The sequence below is a fragment of the Pseudochaenichthys georgianus genome, chromosome 15 (assembly GCF_902827115.2).
Source record: "Pseudochaenichthys georgianus chromosome 15, fPseGeo1.2, whole genome shotgun sequence".
In the NCBI taxonomy this organism is placed as follows: domain Eukaryota; kingdom Metazoa; phylum Chordata; class Actinopteri; order Perciformes; family Channichthyidae; genus Pseudochaenichthys; species Pseudochaenichthys georgianus.
The window spans coordinates 14767928-14794716 of NC_047517.1; the positions used below are offsets into that span (position 1 = coordinate 14767928).

The 26789-nt window shown below is 42.8% G+C and overlaps 1 protein-coding gene across 14 annotated transcripts; it reads right to left on the reverse strand.

The window, feature by feature from the left end:
* Positions 1–530: 530 nt before the first annotated feature.
* lrrfip2 (leucine rich repeat (in FLII) interacting protein 2) lies at positions 531–23808 on the reverse strand. Of its 14 annotated transcripts, none has more exons than XM_034100421.2 (27): positions 23545–23808; positions 22108–22266; positions 17090–17176; positions 16637–16699; positions 15942–16004; positions 15758–15796; positions 15476–15544; positions 14337–14384; positions 14166–14234; positions 13832–13927; positions 13288–13350; positions 12869–12922; positions 12713–12769; positions 11778–11849; positions 11408–11521; positions 10985–11026; positions 10088–10219; positions 7342–7413; positions 6400–6570; positions 6225–6317; positions 5003–5095; positions 4269–4370; positions 2481–2613; positions 1786–1956; positions 1624–1703; positions 1426–1530; positions 531–1342 (listed from the first exon to the last, which is right to left on the reverse strand). In XM_034100421.2, the coding sequence occupies exons 2-27, from the start codon at positions 22195–22197 to the stop codon at positions 1232–1234; spliced, it is 2289 nt and encodes a 762-aa protein (XP_033956312.1). In that variant the 5' UTR covers positions 22198–22266; positions 23545–23808; the 3' UTR covers positions 531–1231. The 14 variants fall into 14 exon arrangements, with proteins under 14 accessions (XP_033956312.1, XP_071061831.1, XP_033956316.1 ...); XM_071205730.1 differs by lacking the exon at positions 23545–23808 and adding an exon at positions 23273–23461; XM_034100425.2 differs by lacking the exon at positions 7342–7413.
* Between the last annotated feature and the right edge of the window lie 2981 nt (positions 23809–26789).

Consider the following 26789-nt stretch of genomic DNA (forward strand, 5'->3'; position numbering starts at 1 on the left):
TAGGGCTCCTTCAAAGTAATGCTAATTAATGCAATTAGGACCACAAGTCAAAAACAGCGCTAAGTGAAACAAGACGACCTCGGCCTTGCTACAACAACTTGCAGAATTGCAAAAGAAATACCTAATTTCACCCCTTTTAATGTCAGCTGAACAATGCTGTTCCCTAAAGCAAGAGGTAGTGGCTTCGGGATGGCAGACCAACACATGTCCCGAGCGGGTGTGAGGCATGGGGGTGTGATCAGCCTGTTAGCAGAAAGGCACCAGCGTGTGGCGTTTGTTGAAACCATGCAGGAGGGCGGTGGTGTTTAGGCGCTCACCTTTAGGGCTGCTGCGGGTGGAGCCGGCTACAGCATAATGTCTGCTTTAAATGAAGAACCTGCAAAAGTATTTTCCTGTCTTATGAAATAGCAACTGAGGGTTCGTCTTCCAGACACCAATGCAAATGAACAATACAGAGTATAATGATACTACAACGGTAGAAAGCCAAACTGCACACTGAACAAAATAAAGGATTCAGATTGTGTACACAGTTCTGTAAATTACATTTATTCTCAAGAAATCTTTTAAATATTTGAACATGTTCAATGAAACCGCAGCAGACACAGTTGGTTCTACATACATTTCAAATAATGACTGCACCTTTTTTAAATACATCATTCTGTACCTGTTAAAACCATTATTGTTTTTTCCGTGGAGCCGTGCGGACCCCCAATCTCCGAGTGTGAAAAGGCACTTCACTGTGAGGGGAAGCCGGGAAGGTGCGGCGGGGCGGAGCAGCCGTGACAGTTGAAAAGTTTAAAAAGCATCATAATATTCATTCATGCAACTTATCAAAAAAAACCAAAGAGTACAGCCAAGCACCCAGCCAGAGAGAAGATCTGTGGATTACAAGATGCAGTACAAGCTCTGAAGATTAAGTAGTGATTAGAGATCTCCTCAGATGTGTCTCCCAGCAACTTAATAGTTTTATTAGTTTGTTTCCGAGTCATTCCTCCCAAAGCAGCGGCGGCTTGCCAGGCAAAACCAACGCTTCCGTTTAAACAAAAAAAGAGAAGACACAGTTCCGTTTGTCGCCTGTGCTACACCTTGTTTTTCGTTTTTAAAGTGTTTTTGGTTAGCTACAAATCTCAAAAGTGTTACAGCTAAAAATGGAAATGTGCTCCAGACACAATATGGCAGTCAGAGGTCTGAGGTGCGAGTTTAAGGGCTTCTGTGGTGACGCTGCCTTGCCTCACTGCTGCGAAAGGAGGGCGTTCCTGTTGGCCTTCATCTTCTCCAGGCGCTTCACTAGGTGGTTGTTGGTCATCTCCATCTCCTCGTTCTTATCCAGAGCCATGCGCAGCTGCGGGGGAACAGAGGGGGGGGGGGTGTTACACTCTAAACTTCTTTTTTTACCGTTTCATTTGACAAAGTCCAAGTCTTTACCTCTCGTTGAAGTCGCCGTTTTTCTGTTTTTAGTTCGTCTTCTACTTTCTCTGAACTATCTGCTGATGCCTTGTACCTGGACACTTGCCCTTCAAGTCTGTTGATCTGGGAAACGTAAAAGAAAGACTTGATGAATTACAGCCCTGAAATGTACTACTTTTAGAAATCGGTTTGAAAAGACCTTTTCTTTTCACTTACATTTTGTTCCATTGTTCCTAATTCCTGTTCTGCTTTAGAAAGCTTGAATTTGTATTCACTCATCTGTCTGTTGGAGTCTCCTGCAGACAGAAACACCAACCGGTGAGTTTAAGAAATACAAAAAGAAGTGTTCAAATGTGTTGTTGTGCTGGACCGACTTACTCTGCATCTCGATGATGTGCAGGTCTGTACCGTTCTCCATCCTCTCTCCGTCTGTGTATGCGCTGTCCATCTTTGAGTGCTTCTGCCTCTCCTCCTCCAGCTGGCTCTTCAGCTTCCTGATCTGAGCCAACAGTTCATCTTTCTCCTCCGCCAACTTCCGTAGCCTGACATCTACGGACAAGATGCAAAACACATTAAGCTCAGGCCATTTAAGAAGTCAAGCTGAGTGAACTGGAGTGTGTCCAGCGTGCTAAAACAGTCACTTGTTTATAAATGTCTTACGTCTAAATTAAGTGGTGCAGGGAAGACTATACATTCGGCCAACCTGGAAGTTAGCTCGCAAGGGCTAACAAAGATTGCATTTGTATATATCAGAAGATAAGATTAGCGGCAAACACATTTGTATGACTTGTTTGACTTAACGTGTCATCTCCACACATTAAGATTTTAACACACACTCAAATGTTAAAGTGTAAATGCAACAGCTGAGAGAAAAAGGCTCCCATTAGGCTACAAGCTAACGACATCACGGTCATATGACTTCACATCACCACCGCCAAGCTAAAGGTGGCTAACGTGTTTAAAAGTCTCAGTTAGCCACTTGCTAGCATTTCCCAGGTTTAAGGACTCGGTCTTGCTTTACACACCTCTTAGATTTAGGAACGTGTGCAAACAGAATGCTTTCCGTGACTCACCCAAAGGACCCTCCCCGGCAGACTCCAGCACCTGCGCGGCCTCCTGGGAGACCACCGTGATCCCCGAGGACAGAGGCTCGTGGTTCACATCTCCATTGGGTGTTCCGTCGGGGATGATGACCAGCCCGTGTTTCTGTGGCGAGAGAACACACCGTACTGAGGACCGGCTCACTTCTTCTAGAACGCAACCCCCCCCCACCAAACATAGCCTACTTTGTGGAGAACATCCAAAAGAAACAACCTATTTGTTACCTGACATGCTTTGTAACGTTGTCCTATAAGTACTGTTAAACTGCAAAGATAATATAAGCATGGAGTCATCTGTGTGTCAGAGGTTGAAGAGTGTCCATGTGAAAATCTGTTAAAGGTACCCGACATGAGTAATAGATGTTATTCTGTTAAAAGGGTATTTGTAGTTCACTTAAGACATTTACATTTCTTATTTTTTGTTTAATTTGAGTTTTTGTAAAGCCTTTAAAGACCTAGTAGTAAGATGGTTGCACACCGGAATATCCTTTTTAAAATGTATATGAACATTTTCAATGAATATGTTTTTGTTTTTCCCTTTAATTGAATGCCTTATTTTTATTCATTTAATTTTATGTGCAATGTTTTTGGAATATTGAATTTGATTTGATTTGATAAACCCTTGCAAAAGTACAGCCTAAAATAAACAACAAGGGTCTGCACAGAGTACTGAAAAGTCATTGGTCTATGTTTGGTCAAATGTAAGGATGCACGATATATAGATGGCCAATATATGACTGGCTGATAATTAAGTTATCAATTGGCGTTGTAATTATTTAATTTCAGCATATTATCGACGTCTAATAATAATAATAATGTGGAGCATGGCTGGGTTGTGATTTCCCTGCTCTCGAGGTCACCGTTTATATGAGGATGAGCTCCACACCCACGGGGACTTTGGGTCGGAGAGGCCACAGAGAGAGGAGTGAGGGTCTATCTGACTAGAGTCTGTAAAACACTGCAGAAGGAGAGAGGTGACTTCTTCCCCCGCGCTGCTCCCGGCCCGATCCTAACTCACAGTCTGCTCTGTGCAGCTCTGTGCTGTCAGTTATGCTAAAGAAACATTATGAGTGGGTTAAAGAGTACTTTGTTTTTGCAGGTGACGGCTTTGCTCAATTAGCTGAACTTTTGTGAACTTTGAGGCAGAGATCAAGCAGCCTTTCATCTCCACCAGCAGCATGATGCCACAGGGGCTATCTATGATGACACAGATCATCTTTAACGTAATTCTCATGATTTTTGTAGCATACACACACTTATAAAAGTAGCAGTGGTTATTGTATCTGCTACAACAGATACCAGTTCATTATCGGTTGCTGCTATATAGTATATTATATTTAAATGTACCCTCCTGGAGGTGCATTAACCAAACCCTGAAGGCCCAAAGTAAAAACACTTTGTATTATTTGAAAGCAGCATGTGTCAGGATTCTCCTTAGCAATACATTTGTCAGAATACTTTCACCATATGTCGAGTCTCAGTTTTTAGAAAAGCATTCTATATCTGTTGTGCAGTCGTATGCAAAACGGCACCATTTGAATTGACAATACACTCAATAAATAACACCTGCAGCCTTAATGTCCCATAGTGCACTGCAGGCAGGGTCAGGTGAGCCACATGGCTTAGGGAAAAGCAGCAAGTATTGAACAATAAAATGAAATGAAAACAAAGAAGCAGAAGTGCATTAACTTGTTTAGTTCCAACAGAAGAATACATGAAGTTGATGTTGGCCAGCATGTTGTTTCCCTTAGGAAGACGTACCTCTCCTGCTTTGGCCTTCCCCTTGATGTCAGACAGCTCACCTCTGAGCTCGTCTCTCTCACTCCTAACGCAATCAAAGTACTCTTTCTGCCTCTCTAGGGCCTGGCCACACACACAGGGAGAGGAAGAGGAGAAAGAGGCAGAGGAGAAGTTGGAACGACTCTGGAGGACAGACATGCAACACCACGTGCTACAGGAGGACATCACCGTGCACACACATGCACATGGAGGATGTAGAAACAAACACACAGATGGCAAAGTTCAAAGGCGTGGAGGAGGAAAGGGAAGGAAGATGTTGGGAGGTAGATCGGTTTGACTTTCTAAAATTAACAATATAATCATTATGCTTTATTTCCTTAGACCTCTATTACCTAACAAATTAACAGATCCACAAGTGTACCGTGCATACCATGCCTGAATATGTGGATAATACTTCTTGATTATCCTACATGTATGTAGTATTATGTGTACTATGTCACAGGAAGCTTCGACACGGTGCTGGAGCGCTTGCATTGTTAGCCGGGTCACAGGATCCAAACCAAAAGCTGTTATTTGGACATGCACCATTCCAAACTGTGAGAGTAAACATGTCCAGGTAAAGCCTAAAGGGTCTCCACCATGCAGAGACAGCATGAGAGGCAAACGAGGGGGGTACACCGTGTCTGAAGGGCGGGAAAGGCCCAGCCCTCTTTTGCCCCCCGTGCTCTGTCAGAGCACCCGAGGGGACCTCCTACCCCGATCTTTTTGTCCTTCCAGTTTATGGTTTCCTGCAGGTCAAACACCTCTCTGCTGAGGGCGTCTAACTTAGTCTGCATTCGCTGGCTCTCCTGCAGCGGTGTGGAGGAGAGGCAACACAATACGGGATGAGAAGAGAATAGGAACAAAGACAAAGAAGGGAATATGTACATAAACACAGACACATCAGGGTCTCCGTTGTCCTGCTGTGATACTGCTTTTCTTACCCGGGGAAAATCTCCCCTCCGTTATTAAAGACGTAATAAAGAGGGTCTTTAGCAGAATGTTTTAACTGGCTGTTTTTGGACCGAGTTCTGTGAAGTGTGCTTTATTTACTTGGCTTGGTAATGTGGGTTAGTTAACCACTGGAAAGTGAGTATGCTTGGGATTGAGTCACGTAAGCTCAGCAACATACCAGATACATACATGTAGAGAAAGAAACCAAACTGTCCATATTCTCATGGCCATGAAGTCGGTTAGAGTTCCGTATATACGCAACTTCTGTTTAAAGGACCCTTGTGTGAAAAATGTAAATGTAAATAAGAGAGAGAGAGAGAGAGAGAGAGAGAGAGAGAGAGAGAGAGAGAGAGAGAGAGAGAGAGAGACTGGCAAATATTAACGTGCTCTGCAAAGGGTCCACCTCCTCCATGTAGCCTGCCTCGAGTTGGATGTATAAGCAAAAGCAACCTGCTTTTAACTAAAATATCACATAACGTGTGATATCATTCTTTATTTAGCCGGCTGATCAAATGTTTACATTTTTTTAAGGATCATTTTTGGGGGTTTTCATTCTTTTTGAAGTGCAGACAGACAGAAATGGAGAAGAGCGAGTGGGCGATGTGCAGCAAAGGGGCCCAGGTCAGATTTGAACCTTGGCCGCTGCAGTGAGGACCAACCATGGATCAACGGCTCAACCTGAGGCAGCAATAGTTACAAAAACACAGATAACCAGGACGAGTGGGCCGGATGACCCTGATGTGAGAGACCGAAGTGAGAGAGAGGAGCAGGGGAAACGGGGTGAGAAGAGACTCGACTGAGAAAGCAATGAATGATAGTGAGAAGAGTCAGATAGGAAACGGAGCTGAATGTCAGAAGGGAAAAGGGAGGACCCTCAGAGGCAGGGAGGACCCTCAGAGGCGGGCCGGTGCCAATCAATCCTTATCAAGTACCTGCAGAACAGAGGCTCCTCTGCAGCGACGCCTTTCACAGAAACAGCCTTACCTCGATAAGCTCATCTCTCTGGCGGATTCCCTCCTTCAGCTCGTCTTGTTTATGCTGCAGGACCGTACACGTGTGCTTTTGTCTTTCTAGGTCCTGGAAACACGGACGTATGATCATTTGTAAATGTGCCTTAATGACATTGATTTAGAATAAGCTTCCTTTGAAGATGCATCACCTTTGACTTGTCTTCCAGCTCCCTCTTCATCTCGGACATTTGTTCCTCCATCTCCTCGATGACGTCCTTTAGTGTGTCCACCTGGTAGATGAAGTTGCCTTTGTCGTTGTCCAGCTGTGCGTTCGATACCATGGCTTTCTTATACTTCTCCTCCACCTCTGCGAGTGACTCCTGATAAAGGTGGGAGCATGTTAATGAGCAGTAAAAGCACAGCTCGCCTACAGAACATGCACCAGGCGGGGTTTCTGATTTAATCATGAAAAACACTAAACACGTATCTTTGTGTTTCCCAATGTAAGAATAGGTTAAGGCATCATTCTAGCCCATTTGTGGTATTATTCTATTTTAAATGGACGACTAATAATGTGGTGCGAGTTAATCCTGCAGTTATAAGAATGCGTCGAGTCACTTTCTTTAGTGAAACAAGGCGATGGTGTGAAAAAGGGATCTGAAAGAGAGAACTAAAAGTGGACGATAACATCTAAAAGAGTCTAAAGTGCATTAGCTGTCAAACTCTACCAAGAACAAGCCAACAAGGACTAAGTGGTTAGTAAACTACTTGTATCTGTAAGAAACGTGAGAAAGTGAAAGGGACAGCCAGAAGGCCACCCAACACCGTGGCCTGGGTGGAGAGGACTTTAGATTGTAAAGCATGACTGCTATCTGTCAGCAGGTGGAGCATTTTAACTCTTATGCGGACAACTTTGAACCCAGTGGAATTGTGGGAGTGTCTTCGTGTCAGGCCACAAGCAGTGAGTTGGATCAAAACAGGAAGTGGAGGGAAGATCATGCAAAAAGAAGGATCATTACGCAATTCAGACTGGGAGCACGCAAAGACAGGGCTGTGGTGTTAGGAGCTACAGGAGGGGGGGGGGTAGTGGTGCCAGTAGTAGTGCTCCCAGAGAAAAAGAGAAGGCATGCTGCGAGCTCAAGCCCCTCTACCTTCAGCTCTTTAAGCCCTTGCATGTACCGCCCTTCTACATCCTGAATCTGGTCCTTAAGTTCATAGATATCCTGTAGAGCAGATGGGAGGAATGGTTGGGGTGAACCGGGGTATCAGAGAGTCAGGGGGGGGGGGTATCAAGGAGAAATAACAAAGCACCCGTGCTGCAAAAACAATCCAGCTGGCAGACACATGGCCAGCGCACCCAGAAATAAGGAACACCTCGAGGAACATGTCGCATCCGTAAAGAAAGAAGCAGAAACAGCAGGGAGGACACAACAGAAGAAACGCTGTGGGCAGGGACGTGCACAGACATTTGGAGGGGCTATTGCTCTAAACTGGAAAAAGGGCCCCCCCCCGAAAAAAAACATAAGACCTTTTGAAAATTGTAACTTGTTTTTAATGTAAAAGAAACCAAACGATTTTTACATCAACTAAATTGAACAGTAATTCACATCTCATAACAAAATAAGATAAGGCGACTACTTGCATTCGGTGACTTGATTTTAAAAATGTTTTGCGGTCCATATCTCATTAAAATATCTAATGTTCGGAACTATTAAAGACAAAATGGGGACAATTCTGTTCTAATGTAGTTTGACCATTGTAACTGCTGTGCAGGACATACTGATAAAATAGGGCCTCTAACTAATTACCTTAATGAATGAAACCAGTTCAATACGCATTATTCTTATTCTTAACATTCTTTATGAGCGCAGTAACGGTAAGGTATCTAATTACTTATTTATTTAGTATTCCATAACTTAGTAACAGAGATGGTCAAACTAAAGTAGAGACATGGCAGAAATGCTACAATGAAGCGGGACATTGAACTGTTCACCCGTGAGAGGGCGATCAAGAGAAGAGAGCGAGCGGTGCGTTGAGGGAGTTTACAGATGCACAATAACAACAAGTAGCTCTATTTAGGTGTTTTCTTGTAAATAACTGACGGTATCAAGAGGAAGTAAAGTCCCCTGGGTTGTCGCCTATACTCTAACTGCCATGATGAGACAACTCAAAATCAAGTTTCCAAAATCCGACACTGAGGTGGTCTTAACGCACCGGCAGATGACAGCGCTGCCGCTGACAAAGTGTGTTTCCCGCAGCGAGACGCTACAATACTAATCGTGGGCTTATCATGTTGATTCGGCCACAACAGAAAAAACAAACTCTCGCTCTCTCCAGAGGGGCAGGTTAGCCAAAAATGCCAAACGGGCCGTTGCCCGGGCAACATTAGCCCGTACCTGGGGCCTCATTTATAAAAGGGATATATGCTCAAAAAATGGCGTATGCCAGTTTCTACGCAATGTTTGCGATTTATAAAATACTAACTTGACGGGAAAACGTGCGGTCCTCCACGCAAACTCTAACCCATGCGTACGCACTATAAGCACAACAACGGGAGAGACGAGAAACTTCGACACCGTTGGCAGAAGGAAGAATGGAGACAAATAATACCATAAACAAAATGTTACCTCTCATTTATCATATGAAGAATTCATTTTCAAACATTGATTAAAGCCTGTTTGAGACTCCTCAGTGCACACAAAAACATAACTTGGAGAAATAAATAAATACGGATATGTTATTTAAAACCACCTCGAATATGTTGTGTTAATGTTATGAAATGTTTTCTCATAAATGATGCGGTTTTGCATTTCTATAGGTTTACGAGCATGGTTTTATATACTACCACGTTTAATCTTGTTGTATGCCGTTTGCTAAGACTTGACAAGTCGCTCGTAAAACACAGGATGTATGGAAGCTAAGAACACCATGTGTGGTAAATTGTACAGCTAATATAATACACATTAGTTGTATTTCCTTTAACTGGTGGATATAGAGTTGCTGCGGGGAGCGGGGGGGGGGGGGGGTTGAGATGCACAGGCTGCAGTGGAAACGCTGCGCACAGCTGATCGACAGCTGGGACAGAAATCACCAAATACGAAAACATAATTCAGATCCAGTCGTCATGACTCCACTCCGGAGGGATTCCCCGATCATTTCTGCAGTCTCTCATCAAGGGGGTGTCTCCTGTCCCCGGTACAAACACACTGCCTGAGGAACGCTATGTGTATTTTTTTTGTCATGAGCCTTTTTCGGACCACTTATTTATTTATTTTGGTGACGATCCGACCTCCATGCTGCTACTCTGGTTCAAACGGCATCCACCAAACAATATGATTTATCTCCACCTCCCCAAAATAACCCAAATCTGACACGGTGTGAGACAGTGTCTTTTTTAGCTGTTCTGTCGTCCTTTCCTGCGATCTTCTTCATGCAGTCAGTCAGAATGAATGAATGGGCGTTTCTTTGACTATTTATAGGCAAATATGGGCGTTACGTGAAGCCCGCAAAAGCTGCACCGCATTTCGAGTCGATTGTGATTTATAAAAGGGAAACCGGTGTAGGAAGTGCTGTACGCACTTTCCTCGCCGGAACGCAATGTTTGGTGATTCGGAAAATGTCTGTACCTATTTTTTGGATTTCTACTACGTAAGCAACCTTCCCACGTGAATCCTACGCACGGCGTTATAAATGAGGCCCCTGTGCACGTCCCCGGCTGTGGGAGCTTCATATGAAGAAGGGACAGATGTATACAGAACATGAATTAGCATCTTAGCTTGATGACCATGTGATTGATGGCAACTACAGCAAGTCAAATTGAATCCACATGCCATCTTCTTTCCAGTTTGTTCAGCTGCAGTAATAGAAGGGTGACAGTGTGTGTGTTGTACACCTTACCCTAAGTTCACTCAGACTGGTGTCGGCGTCATAGATGCTCCCCGTGTCCGTGCTGCCCCGCCGTGACGACGAGCCGCCCAGCGACGCCAACGCGCCCACTGAGAGGCCTGGGGTGGCGCATCGGGAGGATGGCTGAGAAGACAGAAAACCACAGAACATTAGTCAGGAACAAAAACACACAAACTGCTGCACAATGCAACACATTCACAACATCATGTGATGCCGCCGGGCTCTCAAAGGGATAGCACTGATCGCTTGAAGCGGTACTTTCGTGTTTTACGTGGTTGGTTTGAGATGAATCAAAGTCACACAATTAAACTAACTAACAGATCGAGGCGGTGGTTAACCAGCAACCTGAGGATGCATCTGTTATGGAAGCCTCTGTGTTTGAATGCTGACTTGAGTATGTAAAAGCTCTTCCAGTTGTTAATAGACAAGAAGAAGAAGATCTTCTAATCTCTGGGATCTGCACAGTACATTTTGTTGTCAAAGGATTCTGGTGCTTTTAATATCAGAGATACAGGCTTCTGTTATTCTTCTGAAAGTGCGTTCTGACAGCAGGTCTAAGAGGTGGACATGTGCTAAATCAAGCATAGACAATAAACTAATATCCAGGTTTGAAGAGTGCCATCTTCTGTAGTACACCGACTAAGTACCAAAAAAAACCCCTACTTTTAATTGACCCCCCCAAATTGAAATCCTCCTGTCACGTGTTCAAGTGTTTTGCTACTAAACTTTGTGTATAAAACCCAGATAATACTTTTGTATTGTGTTTACTTGGTAGCTTCCTAATGTGGCATAAAAAAATCTATGTATAGTTGGGGATGAGATTAAACCCACTGACTGCTTCATTGCCCGTTTGAGTAAAAGTAAAAAGCATAAATGATGTGCACTCACCCGACTAAAGTCTGAATACTGCTTGTCACATTTTTCATCCAGCTGAAAGAAAGAGAAGAAATATTCAAACATAGATAAAAGATTATTTTGAGATCACGCGTCCTGTGTCGTCATGCCTGGAGCCGTTTCTTCGCCTGTAAATCAGGGAGTTAGTCCAAGAGTTAATACACGCCTGGGATAAGTGCCGCATGTTCACAGACCACAACCAGTTGACAACCAAACAAGCAATGTAACACTCCATTAAAGAACATTTCCCACATCCATGCTGCTGCGACACGGCAGCCAAATCAGCTGTGCTTACACCACTTATGTAGAGTCCATAAAACACACTGTGGTATGAGTTTTGAAAACCAAGTGTTATTTGTAATCATGCATCTCTGGGGTTGCACACGGCACTCTCCAAACCGCCGTCGTAAAACTTACACTGTCAAGATCTGGAATGCTCAGATCATCGAGGTCAGACACAATACTGCCTCTTCGGTTGGTGCGGCTGAAATAATCAGCAGCCGACTCACTAATGTCGGAGAAGTCAGACGACTGCTCGGAACACACGCAGGACGAAGAAGAGAGGGACAGAGGCACAGAAATAAAGAACAAACATAGAGAGCCAAAGGTGAAGAATCGTGGGAGGAAACAAAGATTAGGCATTAAGGGAAGTCAAAACGCATGATTGTGTTGTGACAAATGATGAGGTATTAATCTGAGGCTGTTATGCAGCTTATTATAATAAAATAAAAAAGGTTTGATTATTAGATTATCAACTAGTAGTTCAGCATCAGTCCCTACAGCTCACCACACTGTCCCTGCGGCCTCGGTTGACACGCTCCTGGGACACGCTGCTGACAGTGTCATCATCTGAAGAAGACTGAGAGGAACACGCACACGTACATATGAAACACACAAGCTGAGGAGTTGAGGTAATGTAAGATGGCTGCATGCCAGAGGCTCTCTCAAACACCCACACACATTTCTTGTTCAAACAGCGACAGAAAACAGGTCGCACTGTGATAAACGGAATATCGGATTGCTCCCGAGACGCAACACTCTTAAATGGGCCCCATTATGCTTTCCTGTAATGTGTTATATAGGTTTTTGTGAAATGGTCTTCTAGGCTAAAATCATCCGTTCGTGCCAGAAGGAGTTTCTCTCCAACAACCCCCCCCCCCGCCTGAAACACCTTAGTTGGACTCCTTTGTTTACTTCCGGAACATAGTGTCATCTCTATTTGCTAGCGCTCCAATACATTGTAAGTGAATCTCTAAGCGGTTGATCAATCACAACAGAGCAGGCCAGCTGACCAATCAGAGCAGACTCTGGTTTCAGACAGAGGGTGAAAAGAAGTGCTGCAGTACAGGCAGTATGAGAACATTAAAGCACGGAGACATGTCCCAGTAGAGACACACGTTACAATATGAACCTGAACATGTGCATGATAGGGCCCCTTTAAAGTAATGCCAATTCATGCAATTAGGACCATATGTCAAAGCAGCACTAAGGGAGACAAGACAACATCTGCCTTGCTACAAAAAACAAAAAATCGTCAATTCACACACTTTTATTTCAATTTAAAAATGCTAATCCCTAAAGCAAGTTGGTCGGGGTGGCTGACCAACACATGTCCCGAGCAGGAGTGAGGCATGGGGGTGTGATAAGCGTGTTAATAGAAAGGCACCAGCGTGTGATGTTTGTTGAAACCATGCAGGAGGGCGGTGGTTTTTAGGTGCTCACCGCAGGGCTGCTGCGGGTGGAGCCGGCTCCAGAGGAGTACCAGCTCAATTCAGAGGGCTGTGGTGGTGGGAGGAGGACAGGACAGGCAACACACGCTCGTTTAGCGGCAGTGGTGGCGACTAAGACGCTGTTTAACAAACACCCAGAACAACTTACGGCTCTTGAACTTTGCCCCGAATGGTAAAGGCCGGCGTCGTCGCCAATAGAGGCCTGAGGACACACGTGGGAGACAGTGAAGCAGATCACAAGAGGGCACATGAGCCTTTGACGTAGTAGCTAAGTTTATTTGGTATACTGACTTTTATCTGGGCCATTCAATAAACAGAAACACTGGATTTCCAACTTCAAGTAGGCCATTTGTTTCAGTGCTCTACAACAAAAGCCCTGGCTTCATGCAGACTTCTGCCTTATCTCAGTGACGCACACATGTCTGGACACCAACAAGTGCTCTGTGTCCACGAGCTAAATATATAAAGTCCCCGCCAACCTGGGCATCCTATCAGATGTATGCGGCCACAAGAGAGGAAGAATGTGAAATGCTGAAGGTAACCAGAGGCATGCAGAGAGAAACTGACCATGCTGTAGCTACGAGGCAGCGCCGTGCCCGTGGTGGAGGAGGAGGAGGAGGAAGTGGTGGCCTGTCGGGGAGGATGGGATCAGGGAAAGGTCAGATTAGAGGACAGAGGAAAGCTGGAGTGGGAATGTGAAGTGAGAGACTAAAGAGCTGCGGAAGTGGAAACAGGATAAATGTTTGCAGACCCTTTTATATTTACCGTGGAAAGTGTTGAGAAGTGAGGTCATGTGACGATGTCCCTATGTTTTAATACAGATGGAGGATAACCACCGAAAGCAAGTCCTTTACATAAAGTCAAATGATCACAAGAACTGTTTTATCATAGAGAGCTACACTAGCTGCAAACAATGACCCTCTTTTATTTGATTCTTTTATAACACAAACAACATCTCTTATCACAGTTATATAACAAGCTGTAACGCATATAACTGTCCAATCAACTAGGTACGAATATACTGCCTGAACCGACTCTGGTTGCACGGAGTGTCTGTAACCACATTAGCTTGTGTGTGTAAGATGTTGGACGGGACTTTCAGGGGACCGACCCGAGGAGTATAGGTGGAGGTGGAGGTGGAGGAAGGAGGCGTTGGTTTGGTCTTCGTGAGGCTGGTGTAGTTCCTTTGATCGTGGTAAAGTCCAGCCTGGAAGGGTAGTGACATAATATGACCTCAACCAAACAATGGCATATTTATCCTCAAGTGTCTAATAACTTATTCAGACACTTTCAACACGGATCAGTTAACATCTGCTTCACAACAAATAGTCAATATTTATCAGGGGCAAAGTCGATAAACAGTAAATCACCACCGCAAGCCACTATTATTAGTCTCCACTGCCTCCATGCTTAAGGCAGCAGAAAACAGTACGGGGTAAACTGACCAGGAGGTCCTTCCTCGAGGAGCTGGATGAAGATCTTTTATGGCCGTGCAGGTCATTGTACACAGAGCTCTAATCAGCCCAGAGAACAATGATTACAAAAAGGAAAAGAAACAAGTATACAAAATGACTTGAAGAAGCGTATCAACAGATGGCCGTCACACAGGTACATACAGTGGAGCGGGAAGTCTTGAGGGCGGAGCTAGTGGAGAGGGCATCAGACTGAAGAGAGGACAGGAGTCACAGTAATTAGAATCAGAAGATCAAAGAGGCTGTCGGGTTGCTGTTAGCTGTTCACTGGCAGCACACGTGTTCCTCACCAACAATAGGTTAGTTGTTAACAGTCAACAAGTCGTCCCACACATCTACAGATCAAACAAACCATTTGTTTTGTACACCCTACCAAGGGTACACAAGCTTTTGTTAGAGGCACTGTGCCCATTATAAGGTTTGTATAAAGTTCTTACAGAATGCAACATCACATTTATGTATGAACTATTGGAGACATTCCCTAAGTGATAGTGCTGAAAACAGCTCTGGCTTTCTGCTTTGGTAGTTTTGGCAACATATAGGTGATAAATGCACTAATGACTTGTCATGGTATACATTTCCAGGTCTTTAAATGCTTACAATTCTAAATCAAATGTAGTGTCCTACAGAAAGACTGCATTTCCCTTTAGAAAGATAAGGAGAGATTCAATGTGGAAAAACAGATGATTGTCTAAAAAAAGTCATCTTAATGCTCCCTTTAGATATAACTTAATCTCTAATCTCGATTAGACTGCTCGATTATGGAAAAGATCATAATCTCGATTATTTGGATCAATAATTGTAATTGCGATTATTAAATGCGATTACTCGTTGACTTTGAAAACATCCATTTATTGGAGAAACGGTATGTTTTCAACAGTTGATCACCCTGAACCTTAAGTATAATCCAACTGAAAAACCAAAAATAAATAAATAATCGTTTTATTTCGATTACGTTGTTTTCGTAATCGTTGCAAGCCATAATCGTAATCGCGATTAAAATACGATTAATTGAACAGCCCGACTCTAATCAATGAATGTCTGATATGAAAGGGGACCAAGGTAACTTGTGCAGAAATCGACGAGTGGAAAACACGAAATAAACATTAAATCAACAATCTTTTTTGCTTCTAAGCACATCTATCTAAGTGAGTTCTGCTTAGCACCATAAAGTTAGCCAGACCTGAACCACATGCTGAGACTCCAGGTATTCACTCAGTTTCCACACATCATCTCACACACATGCATACACACACACATGCATACACACACACACAACGCACCAACGGATCTCTTCTAAGGGAACTGGATCGACTCTTAGACCCAACGTCCCGTACTGATGATGAGGTTGACTTTAAATACAAAACAGAAGCAAAGGTAAGGGGAAATCTTAACTTGGCCAACTATTTTAGACTGACGCAAATGAACACTACCAATACAAGTATTTCACCCAAATGCTTTACTTTAATAAGTGCATTCCTAAGAAGAACAATGGCTTTCTCACATCACATCTATGAGAGAGCAGTCTTAATAAAACTGGCAGGGGTTTCTTATGCATTACGCACCCTGTAGCTGCGGACCGACATGACATCATCCTCCAGCCCCTGCCCATGTGGAAACATGGAGTCACAGCAGAAAGGCAGACGGAGAGAGGAACATGTGTGAGGAGTTATTAAGTGCAGAATTAAAGAGGAAAGAAGACAGGAAATGCAGACAGACAAAGAGGAAGTGTGTTGGGGAGATACAGACCCGGCGATGACTGCTGCTGCTGGATATACTACTACTAGAGCCTCTGGCTTTGTCTGAGTCAGCCTGGAGGGAGGAAGGAAAGGTTTGAAAAGATTATAGAGAGAAAGTAGAGAGGCTCAGGGGCGAGTAAGGTCGCTGCAAAACTCAGCAGTTGCTATTCAAAAGCCCAAACCATGCAAAACTACTTCTGTCATCACGTGTATAACCAAATGGTTGTTATAAACATTTGGAAATGTTATCCTGCAGCGAGACTAATGATATACAACAACAGCTTATATATCGCACATTTTGGTCTCATCTGGTTTTTTCCAAAAGGCAACATAACGGCACAAAAGGAACATCTCTGCTTCTTGTAAAAACACCAACACGCATAAAGAGGAATCCCATGCAAAGGTTGTTCACAGACATTCAAAAGCATCCATCCTTTCTAAGTCCTGGAGTTAGGAGTAACACAAAGCACCTTCCTGCATGCAGACTCACCCAACCTAAATAAAGTCGAAGGCCAAAGCTGGCGCTACAAATACACACAGGTCAGCCACACACTACAGCGTCTCTGAGCAAACACCCTGCTGCGGCACATTTCCACAGTGAGGTTCAGTGTTGTCTGCGAGTCAAGTGGAGCTCTATGGTCAGGCTCGACTGAGACTCCATCCCACACAACAGGCTGTGTTAGTGCAATACTCTCTCTCGCCTACCATCCACTGGTGGATCTGACCCCATTTTTTGTTGCTACTGCTGGATGACGTGTGGTAAGACCGCTGGACAGAGGGAGGAAGTGCCAGGAAAAACATCATACTTCACTTAAAGAAATGCTGAAATGTTAAAAAACTTGGTGACATTCACTTCAAGAATAGAGCGGTTGGTTTCATCTGTGAACATGCAGCACTTTTTCTGTGGATATGTGTACAGTCAGATATATCTAAAAGTGTTTCTCAAGGCATAAAGCCAAATAGCTTCTCTGCACCGGTGACTATCAAGGCAGAAGAGCAGCTCAACAAATACAAAAATAGGAGAAATGAAGTTCCATCTCCATGTAGAATGTGCAGCTGACAGCACAGCAGTCGTGGGGCTTTACACAAACTGGCTCGATGAGTTGAATAATGGGGACAGTGCATCTCAGCGAATCTCGTCCACTTCGTGTTGTATACCTCTTTTTGCTGCCGTTCAAGTTCCCTCATTCGAATCTCCCTGGCCTCGGCCCGAGCCGCCCGCTTGGCTGCAAGCCTCGCCTCCGCCTGTGAAACAAAAACATGAACACACTTGTTAGCCATGAGAGAAATATGATAAACAAGCCTTTCGCTGAGTCACGCCCCAACAAGCGCAAGGGATACACACAAAGGGCTTCATTAAAAGAACTGGAGAATTCACACATTGAAGTACTCGAGTCATTTGTTTCCTGTAAGAAAATGTGGAAAAGGCCGACGTTGAGTTCCTTGTGTGCTTAAGTGTGGTTGTCTAGACCTAAAAGAGCCAAGTACTTTATCAACAAACCTTTTCATGAGGACATTGACTTTATAGATAAGAACAGCGGCAACATTATGGCTCCGCCCACTTTCCGGTGAAAACAAAGAATCGGTCTGTCGATACCATATGTCTGGGAAACACCTCATCACAGCCAAATTATTATGCTAATGAGGTCAATCCTCAAAGTCAACTGTAAAATATGAAAAGTCGAGGTAATGAATGTAGAAGCTGCATTAAAATATAAATCCCAGTTTAAGTGTGTGCCACTCATCCACCGTTAGATTGAAAACAAATCTATTGCTTTTAATTCTGGCATATAGACGCCGATCACCGATGTACAATGACATGTGTAATTGTTTGCCTGATGGACTATTACATCAGGGCTCCGTGTAGATATAAAATGTAAGTCTTTTCATCATTTTTTATGGGATTGGCAAAGACCTCAGAATTTGTATTTACCACCAGTTAAAGGACAGGAGATATTTTCACCCAAAAAGGGCAGCGGCGTAGAGGGAAAGTACCTGGATGGGTTGCTCTCATCTATGGTACGGATGTACTGTTTATTGTTTGAATAATTTATTGTTGACTACTTTGTTTTCTTGGGTATTAAATATTGCTTGAAAGGGCAGTTATGTGAAGCATCAGTATAATGATTCAAGTCTATAATACCTGTTCTACTGACAACAAATGTATTTACTGTAATAGAAAATAGTGTCTTTTGAGAAGAACTAGCAAAAATGTTGGCCAATATATATACATATATCACCATATATTTAGTCCATCACGAAACTGCAGTTAAGAAAAGCCAAAGATACATTTGAGGTAACTCAACGACAGTGACTCATCCACATATTGTGTCCACCTGAGAAGTTTAAAATGTTCCACTCGGCACATCCCTGTCCAGCACAACAGAGTTCATTCTGTACCGTGTGCCCTTGTAGACCAGTTTCGTGTGTGAGTCAAGGCTCTGTATGTCCTGTCCACAGTGAATGCTTGGGATGCCTCATCACCAACAACATGTGCTAACCATCAGTTTCAGGAGGGCTGTTTTAAAGGCCTCACAGGGGAGATGCACAAACAAGCGAAAACAAAGCGTCACAATAGTGTGGTTATGCTGGGTCGGTAAACATGGAGGCCATTTTGCAACAACAGTAGCTTAACATTAGGAAGTACAAACAAGAACTCTCTCCTCTCTCCTATGAGAATAGGGACTACACATTTTGACTGCGACTAGTCAGAATATAACAAGTGCTCATTTGACAGAGTACAGAAGGCTAATTTAGGCGAGCTCCCACACAGCCCTGAGGAGTCACACAGGTGACTGCAGAGAAACCTTCCATTACGTTCGTATTACCATTTACATTCCTTACATATTCTGAACATCCCACCAACAAAGAATGGCCCACTTGCTCATGAAGCCTAGCCCTTTATCTCTTACTAAAAGACAGTCCATAAATACAGCGTGTGGTGTGTACAGTATCTCGCTGCAGACAAACACTGTCAGCATTCCAGCATTTTCTGCTCTGCCAGAATAGAAGGCCTGTGGGTTATAGACTATTCCTCTTTCAATACTAGCCTGCAATACTGCTTTATATAAACGCGGAACAACCACACAAATTCATTTTCACTTTCCTTCCTAACATGTGAAACCATGACTTTCAAATGAGAGAATAAAACCCATATTTTAAATGTCATTTTCTTCACTGAGAAAGAATGAAAAAGGAAATACTGTATCATAAAATAATTGTGATTCGTTTTGTGTGTGAATAAGATGAGAAAACAAACTTCATGAAAAAATACAATGAAACGTTATACAATGTGAAAAGGGAAGTAAAGCTGTCTGAAGAAGAGGGAGCACATGAAGAAGAGGGAGCACATGAGGAAGAGCGCCGGCTGTCCCTGTGCTCGGCACCTGTTGAGCTGTCTGACAGTGTGACCCACTCTCACAGCAGCACAGCTGAGCTCTCTGTCTCCGTCCTATCTATAGCCTGGACCGCCCGGACCGTCCGGCCCCCAGCCGTATCATGGGGCTGGGAGGGGTAACCTGAGCATCAGAAGTTCACCATCACACACCTCCAGCACTCTGAGCAATAAAAGTCCAGAAACCCAACATGAGATCACCTGGAACCGTCCCAACACTGAATTGCGTATGCACTTAGAGTACGATCAACTCATAATTATAGGGTAGCTCCAATGACATGTATGGATTCATCCATGTTGGTGTTTAATATATGTAAGTAAAAGAACGTTGGTTAAAAAAGTAAGACCTCAGGATAAAGTTAATCAACAGAAAAAGGAACTATTCAAATATTTTAACATTATACTGCAATTTTAAAACTGAAACAAAAAGTGCAGTGTTCAACAAACATTACAAACCAATACAAGTAAGAAAAAGCATTACCAGTTTCATTATTGTGGTCACTATTGCTGTATGCATGAGCTCATTGCTCTCCAAATGAAAAAAGGAAACTAGCTTACAATAGATATATCAGTGGAAAGTGTTTGATACTTTCACATCCTCATTGCCAATTCAACTCAACTTTCCCTACATACTGATCACCAAAAAGGCACCGCAGCATTAAAGTTAGTAAAAGTGGCTCCTAATAATTTGATTACATTTGTTTAAACACATAGATAGCTTTAAATAAAGCTAGTGCAGTGAGTCTAGGTTCACTCCCCTGCTCGACGCTATGTAACTGACTAACCTTTGAGTCCCTTGTCCAACATAAACATGACATTAGACTGTCCTCGATTGCTCGCTTCTAGTACAACAAAAAAAGACACTTTAAATGTATACAAAAAAACTAAAACCAAATACCGTTAGAAAGCTTGCATTATCAAGGAAGGAAGTCAGAACAATGTGATCGTCCTTGTCCATCATTTGCAGAAGGAAGCTTACATAGCTGCTTTGTTTTCTGAAGTCTAAACAGTGTCCTCACTGTACACGGAAATGAAAGTGTTTCACTCTCCATTGCAATAATGACCTGTTGATATCACAAATAGGAGAATATGAACTATGAACTATAGCTTCCACACACACCCTCTGTATACTGAAGTGAGTCAATGATTGCCGATGGCGCTTCCTTTAGATCCTAATCAGTTGGGCGACAGGTATGAGATGTTCATCTAGTTCCAACACTGTAATATTTCTTAGCAAGCTGCTGGTATTCAAAGGGTTTGACTCCCAGTAATGTAAGAGGCCTCAGAACTGAGAGGGCTGGTGACGGTGCAGGCTCAAATTCACAGTCATTCTCAGCAGTAATCCGTGCCAAGCAGGCAGGCTTGAGCCTTCTTTCTTAAACAGCAACGGACAACACAAGGCTGCTGTGATTTGAATGTTTGTTTTGGAGTGTGTTGATTGGCAACACGTTAGACACTGACCCAATGAACTCCCTGAACAGTTGATCCAATCTTTCTTCGCTCCACAAAGAGATTCACATTTAGGACCTGACTGGGAGGGTCAGATGACTCATGTTTCTATGATCGGCCTGCATGACTATAAAGAGAGCAAATGGAGCCGTGTGCTTAGTGGATGGATCAAGCATTCTTCGTGCAAATATGAATGAATTTGAAGTTTTAACCAGTGTTTTATTTCTACATGTAAAATCTAAAGTTTTCAAACAAGGTGGCTTTTTCACCTCACTAGCATAAAGGTTATTACACTATGAAAACTGAGCTTTCCATTTCATGATGTTCGTGAACTCACTCTGAAAGAAAGGCAAAGGAATGGCAGCCCTGCGGTTTGACTAAATGGAATAATCCCAGGGCATGTCGTTACAGGCTAGGCTGCTTCTCTGCTCTGCCAGTGTTTCCCCCCCAAACCAAAACACTACAAGTTAAGTCAGTCTCTCTCTGGTCCAAACCAGCTGTCTCTACTCACTTGGGCTGGAACTCAAATGATCCAACAGGACCTGAATATCCACATTTAAGCAGCTTTCCAAAGCCCACTGACCCAACTTTGACCATGTTACAAATCAACATAATTGATAGCGTAATAAATACCTGTTTCTGTCTCACTTAACATGGGTGTTGACATATTATCTACTAGGTTATACTTTGTTTGTAATTCCTAATCTGCTCCCTGTTTAAGAAATAATCCAGGTGTGCTCAAAAGCAACAAGTCTGAAAGAAAAATCCTAATAAACTATAAAGTATTCTAAGTTAAATGCTCAAAATCTATTTGGATAGTTTTCCCTATCTACGAATATGACAATTTCATACATTTCAAGAAAAACGTGACACAATTAAATAGTATAACACTCACCAAAGCACTCTTTTGGTTAAGGTAATGATACAACATGGACTATAGATGCACCCGGAAACAGCCTACATATACATATCTATCTTTGGAAATACATTCCACATAGATTTGATCTTAAAAGGTTTCTCTTCCATCCACAGTGCAGTGTCAGCCAACCCTGAGTGCACATAATGGTTCCAATAATCTAGTAGCCATGTTCCATTTTGTTGAAAATATGATGATGCTGCTGCTGAACAAATTAAGGCCATCTGAGACTGACAAATCATTCCTCTACATGCGCCCTAAACCATTATCTAAATGAGTATAATCAAGACAATGAGTTGGAAAATCATATTAGCATGGATTAAGCAATGCATAAATAGAGAAATGATGAAGAATATGGCCTAGATCCAGTGTACTTTGTTCCAAAATGGAAAGACATGTGATGCAGTTTGTTCTTACCTCCCGGGCTATGCTACTCAAGGCTTCATCTTCTGCTGAGAAGCGGTCTTTCAGTGGAGCACGCTTTCTACCAGAGCCTTGTGTCCCCATGTTGCCTGCAACTATAGCTCTAGCGATGATGTGTAAGTCCAGAAGATACACAGAACTGTGTGTTTTCACCTACGAGGATAAACAAGAAACACAAAGAACACTTATGAATGGTACTTAAACAAAGCCATGTGTGAATGAACATAATAGCACAGGTCCATTCTCCAGTTTCAACATTTTATTGTGTACGGTTGTATGCACTCTAATCTCTCTAACAACCAAAACACTACCCATCTCTTGTTTCCATTCAAGCAAACACACTTATGAATGGCTCTTACATAGCTGTGGATCAGTTATGACTGACATCAACCAACCTTTAAATGGCATGCAGAACAACTGCAGCTTTATATAGCAAACATAGCATTACATTAAACAACAAGTAATGAGGATCGTATAAGAACATTAAGCTATACATGTGTAACTGATCTGAAACCTGATTATCATTAGATGGTATTATAGTATTCTGCATCATCCACATGATATGCATTTGATAGATGTTCAGGAAATATCAAAGTGTGCAGATCACCCAGACAAAAGAGCACCGTGCCTGGCTGGTAGAGACAGGGGGAAAACGCCTAGTTTGAGACCCAGCTGAGTCAGAGGACCCAAGCGAAGCATGAGCACTCCTTGAAGACGTTTGATGATCTGAAACCCTTGGATCCATAGCTCAAAATAACCAGTGTGACCCCTTCAGAAACGCTGGCTAACAAACAAATGAATACGGATAATCCTTTGTCAATTCAAAACAGGTTGATGCGTTACTATTAGTTTACGTTAATCATTCAACTTCAGCTATGGTTAACTTTATGAGTCATTGGCGCTTACGCGGTCGGTTTTCCAAACATTCCCAAAGCTTCCATTACAGCCCCATGTCCATTAGGGTAAACGGATAGTAATATACTCACCTTAGCTAGCAAAGTTACGCCAAAGTAAGGTTTATGCCCTGTTAACCTTAGCTAACAATAGCTAATTATACTGACGTTAACGTTGACTAGAATTAGCCAGTTCAATGGTAAGCTAACTAAGAGTGCTAACTAGCATTTCATCTTAACAAAACCCTCATTTAAAAGTTCGCTACCCTTCTAGGTTCTTCCTCCGCTACCGCTGAAGCTAGCGCTTAGCAAAAACGAGACATATCCACACCATGGATCCACACATGTCCTTTCTACAGCAATGACCCCCAGCATCGAACATAATCTCTGGGAGTCAAGGCTAGGCTAGCTGACCACTTTAGCTTTGGAGTTAGCTTGGATAGCCAGTGGGGCTAACCTCGACTCTCCTGAGAGGCAGACAGGGCAAACTGGCACTGATACTCCCGTTTTATTCCCTATCCCAAAAATATAACGTTACCTTCGCGACACCTTTAAATAACCCGCGATACTGCCAAGGAGTTATCCCTTTTCTCCTGGAGGTTTAGGGGCGAGCCATTCGGCTTCTCGTCAGAGATTAGTAGTGTTTTGTCCACACTGACAGCTGTCATCAGTCCGCCTTCCCACCGCTCTCCACTGCCCTCCTCACCAAGTTTACACACACACTAGCAGCTTCAAAGGTCCCGGATGTTGGGAAAAATTAGGGTGTGATGCTGCATTCACGGGCCGTCAGACACACCGACATATCATACCCTACTGGGAGAGAGTGGGTTTCCATTTAGTGGTCAGGTATAACAGCTAAGTGACTCAGTATAAGGATTTAGAGGCGCGCATGAACGAAATTGTTTAGACAAGCAATGAGATTAACTTCTGGTACTACCGTTATAATATAATATAATAAACGTACTTTAAAGCACAATGTATTGCTTCTGTAACTGTTGCAGTTCAGTAGAAGCTTAAACAATTAATGGAAGAAAGAAATAGAGTCGGTTATTTTAAGCCCTAATAACTTCAATAACATAACAAGTACATGTGCGAATTTAGCAACCTTTGTATTGAACCAATTATAAGCAGAGTAGCAGACCACCAGTAGGCCTATAAATGACTGAACATTGGGTTCACAATATTTTAAGGTTCTTTCCTTATTGTGTTTTTTTTTACCAGTTTGTTTTCAAAATAAGTGCTTTTAAGAAAGCCTAATGTAATACTGTATTTAAAATTAGACACATTCTTTACCTTGACATTTTTATCTCAGAATATATATATGTATATAGCATATAATAATATATGTTTGTACTGCTTCTATAGAGCTCACATAATTATTGCATACATTTGAAGTAATGCATTTACAAACTGCTACACATTTTATTTGTTAGTTGACTACAGGTCACAAAACAGCCCTTATTAATATACAATGTATCACATGTAATAAAATACAAAGTCTGAGAATTAAATATTGCTATACCAATATAAAATATCCATACTCATTTGACCCTAGAGCACTAGGGGAGGGCAAAATGACTGTGGTATTTTTAGGGTTTGTCCACAAGAGGGCAGTAGCTGATAATGGATTCTTCTTGGTTGTGTTACATTTTATACTAAATGTACATGGATATGTTCAAATATAGGATTGCGTTGCAATGACCAGTTACCTTGGAATGTGTTTGCAAATAGATCAATCAACTATTTATTCCGATGAAGTGTAACAAATGTAAATACATATTTTAATGTTTTTCAAACAAAGTTAAAAAAATACACTCATAGATGTATATATTGAAAGGATAACATATTAATCTGAACCTTTCTTGGTGTTTACTTGTACACATGCACCAATGTGTATGAGTGCAGAACAGCAGAATAACGTATTTTATTGCCAACAATATGCAAGCAGTACAACTGCTTTGTGTGCCTTGTCTCTTAATGGGGACTTTAATTTGGAAGACCTACAGCCTAAAGAGTCTGCATGGGAATCCCCCCCCCAATTGACACTCATAACCCAGGTTTTATTCAGTCGAACACACACACACACACACACACACACACACACACACACACACACACACACACACACACACACACACACACACACACACACACACACACACACACACACACACACACACACACACACACACACACACACACACACACACACACACACACACACACACACACACACACACACACACACAGTATTATTCTCCATCATTACAGGAAGCTAATGACTGTTTTCTCTCTCTCTCTCTCTCTCTCTCTCTCTCTGTGTGCTCCCGTGCAGACAGGGTTTACTGGAGTCTTAACCCAAAGACACCAGCAGCCACACTGTCTCCATGCTACCACTCCTCTTGGTGAACTTTCCATGTAGTCATCACTTTAAACACTAATTCACCTTAATTTCACAGTCATAATGATAATAAGGGATCACATCTAAATAGACAACAGATGCATTACACTGGATTCAGTTGATCAAACTGTAATCACATTAATTACAACTCCTTTTCAGTGCTGACAGTTACGAAACTGGAACAAACAAACTGACTATATCAACATTAAAACCATGATGAGCTCTGCTGTTTGGAGAACTGGTTTTGCTTGCTTCATTCAGTCCTGAGATAGTATGATATACAACAACAAGCAAAACAATCATGTGATTTGGGATTCCAATCTAAGCAAGTGAAGACTTTATTGAGGAAAGAAATGTGCGAGCATTTTTGAACAAGCCAAAGGTGGAAGTAGTGGAGAGAAACAGGAGGCCTAAAGGCATCCAGACAGACAGTGCTTAATTGTGTTTGTCTAGTTTTATGGCCCTTTTAACTCATAAACACTCAGCTTGTTTCCCTGGGACAGGTAGACAGGCATGTACTCAGCTGCACCAACCCTGAAGATGTCATTTCCCCTTAGTTTTGTCTTTTTCAGTAGTCACCTCATTTGTTAATCTCATATTAAGCAGTGTGCTACAGCATGTGTTTTTGTGTGAGCATAAGGGGGGATTTGTATAATTTTGGATGGCATGCCCCACCAGTCGGTGATCTTTGGTTGAAAGCGCCTCCCACTGCGCTAACAGGACTGGCTGAATTGTTAACTGGTCTGTCTTTAAGCCTGACTCCCCACAGAAAATGGAGCAGAAACTATGGAGCCCCAACTTGTAATTACCCCATGGAGGGCAATGCTCCCTCACTCCCTCTCCTCTGGAGCCCTTTGAAGATGCCCCATAGGGAGTTGGTTGTAATCAGGACACATGACTCATTGATTACTCCTCTGCGGTCTTCCAGGAACACTGGACAAGGAGTGGACGCAGCAGGGGGGAGGGTAGTCCCCTCAGACTGTTAGGCCTGAGGTGCAGATGCAGGATGAACAGCACGGCCTAGGCCTTGGACACAAATGAGATGCTGTAAACAATCGGATGTGCATTGTTTTTCTGCTGGGTAGCGCAGTTGGAGTGTTAAACTGCTATTCATTACTGTCTGGAGCAAAGATGAGCAGCCATATGCCAAGGAAGTCTTAAAGTGTGCAGGTCTTCTTACCAGCCACATTCATTAGCACACATTAGTATAATGTCAGCCGGGGTGAGGAGGAACTAAACTGTGAATGCACCAGCACACAAATAAAAAATAAAAATAAACATTATCAAATACAAAGTAAACCCACAGTGTAGAGAACATCCAATCTATAAGCACTACATTAATATACAATGTTTGTGTATTTTGTCCTGGCGTAATGTACATG

What these genes read in the sequence shown, in the direction of transcription:
- lrrfip2 (XM_034100421.2), bottom strand. Translation starts at nt 22,197, where the DNA reads ATGGGGACACAAGGCTCTGGTAGAAAGCGTGCTCCACTGAAAGACCGC. An exon ending in CCTCCACCTATACTCCTCGG is followed by an intron (nt 13,351 to 13,831) that starts GTCGGTCCCCTG and finishes CCTCCCCGACAG; the next exon opens with GCCACCACTTCCTCCTCCTC. An exon ending in AGTATTCAGACTTTAGTCGG is followed by an intron (nt 10,220 to 10,984) that starts GTGAGTGCACAT and finishes CTGTCTTCTCAG; the next exon opens with CCATCCTCCCGATGCGCCAC.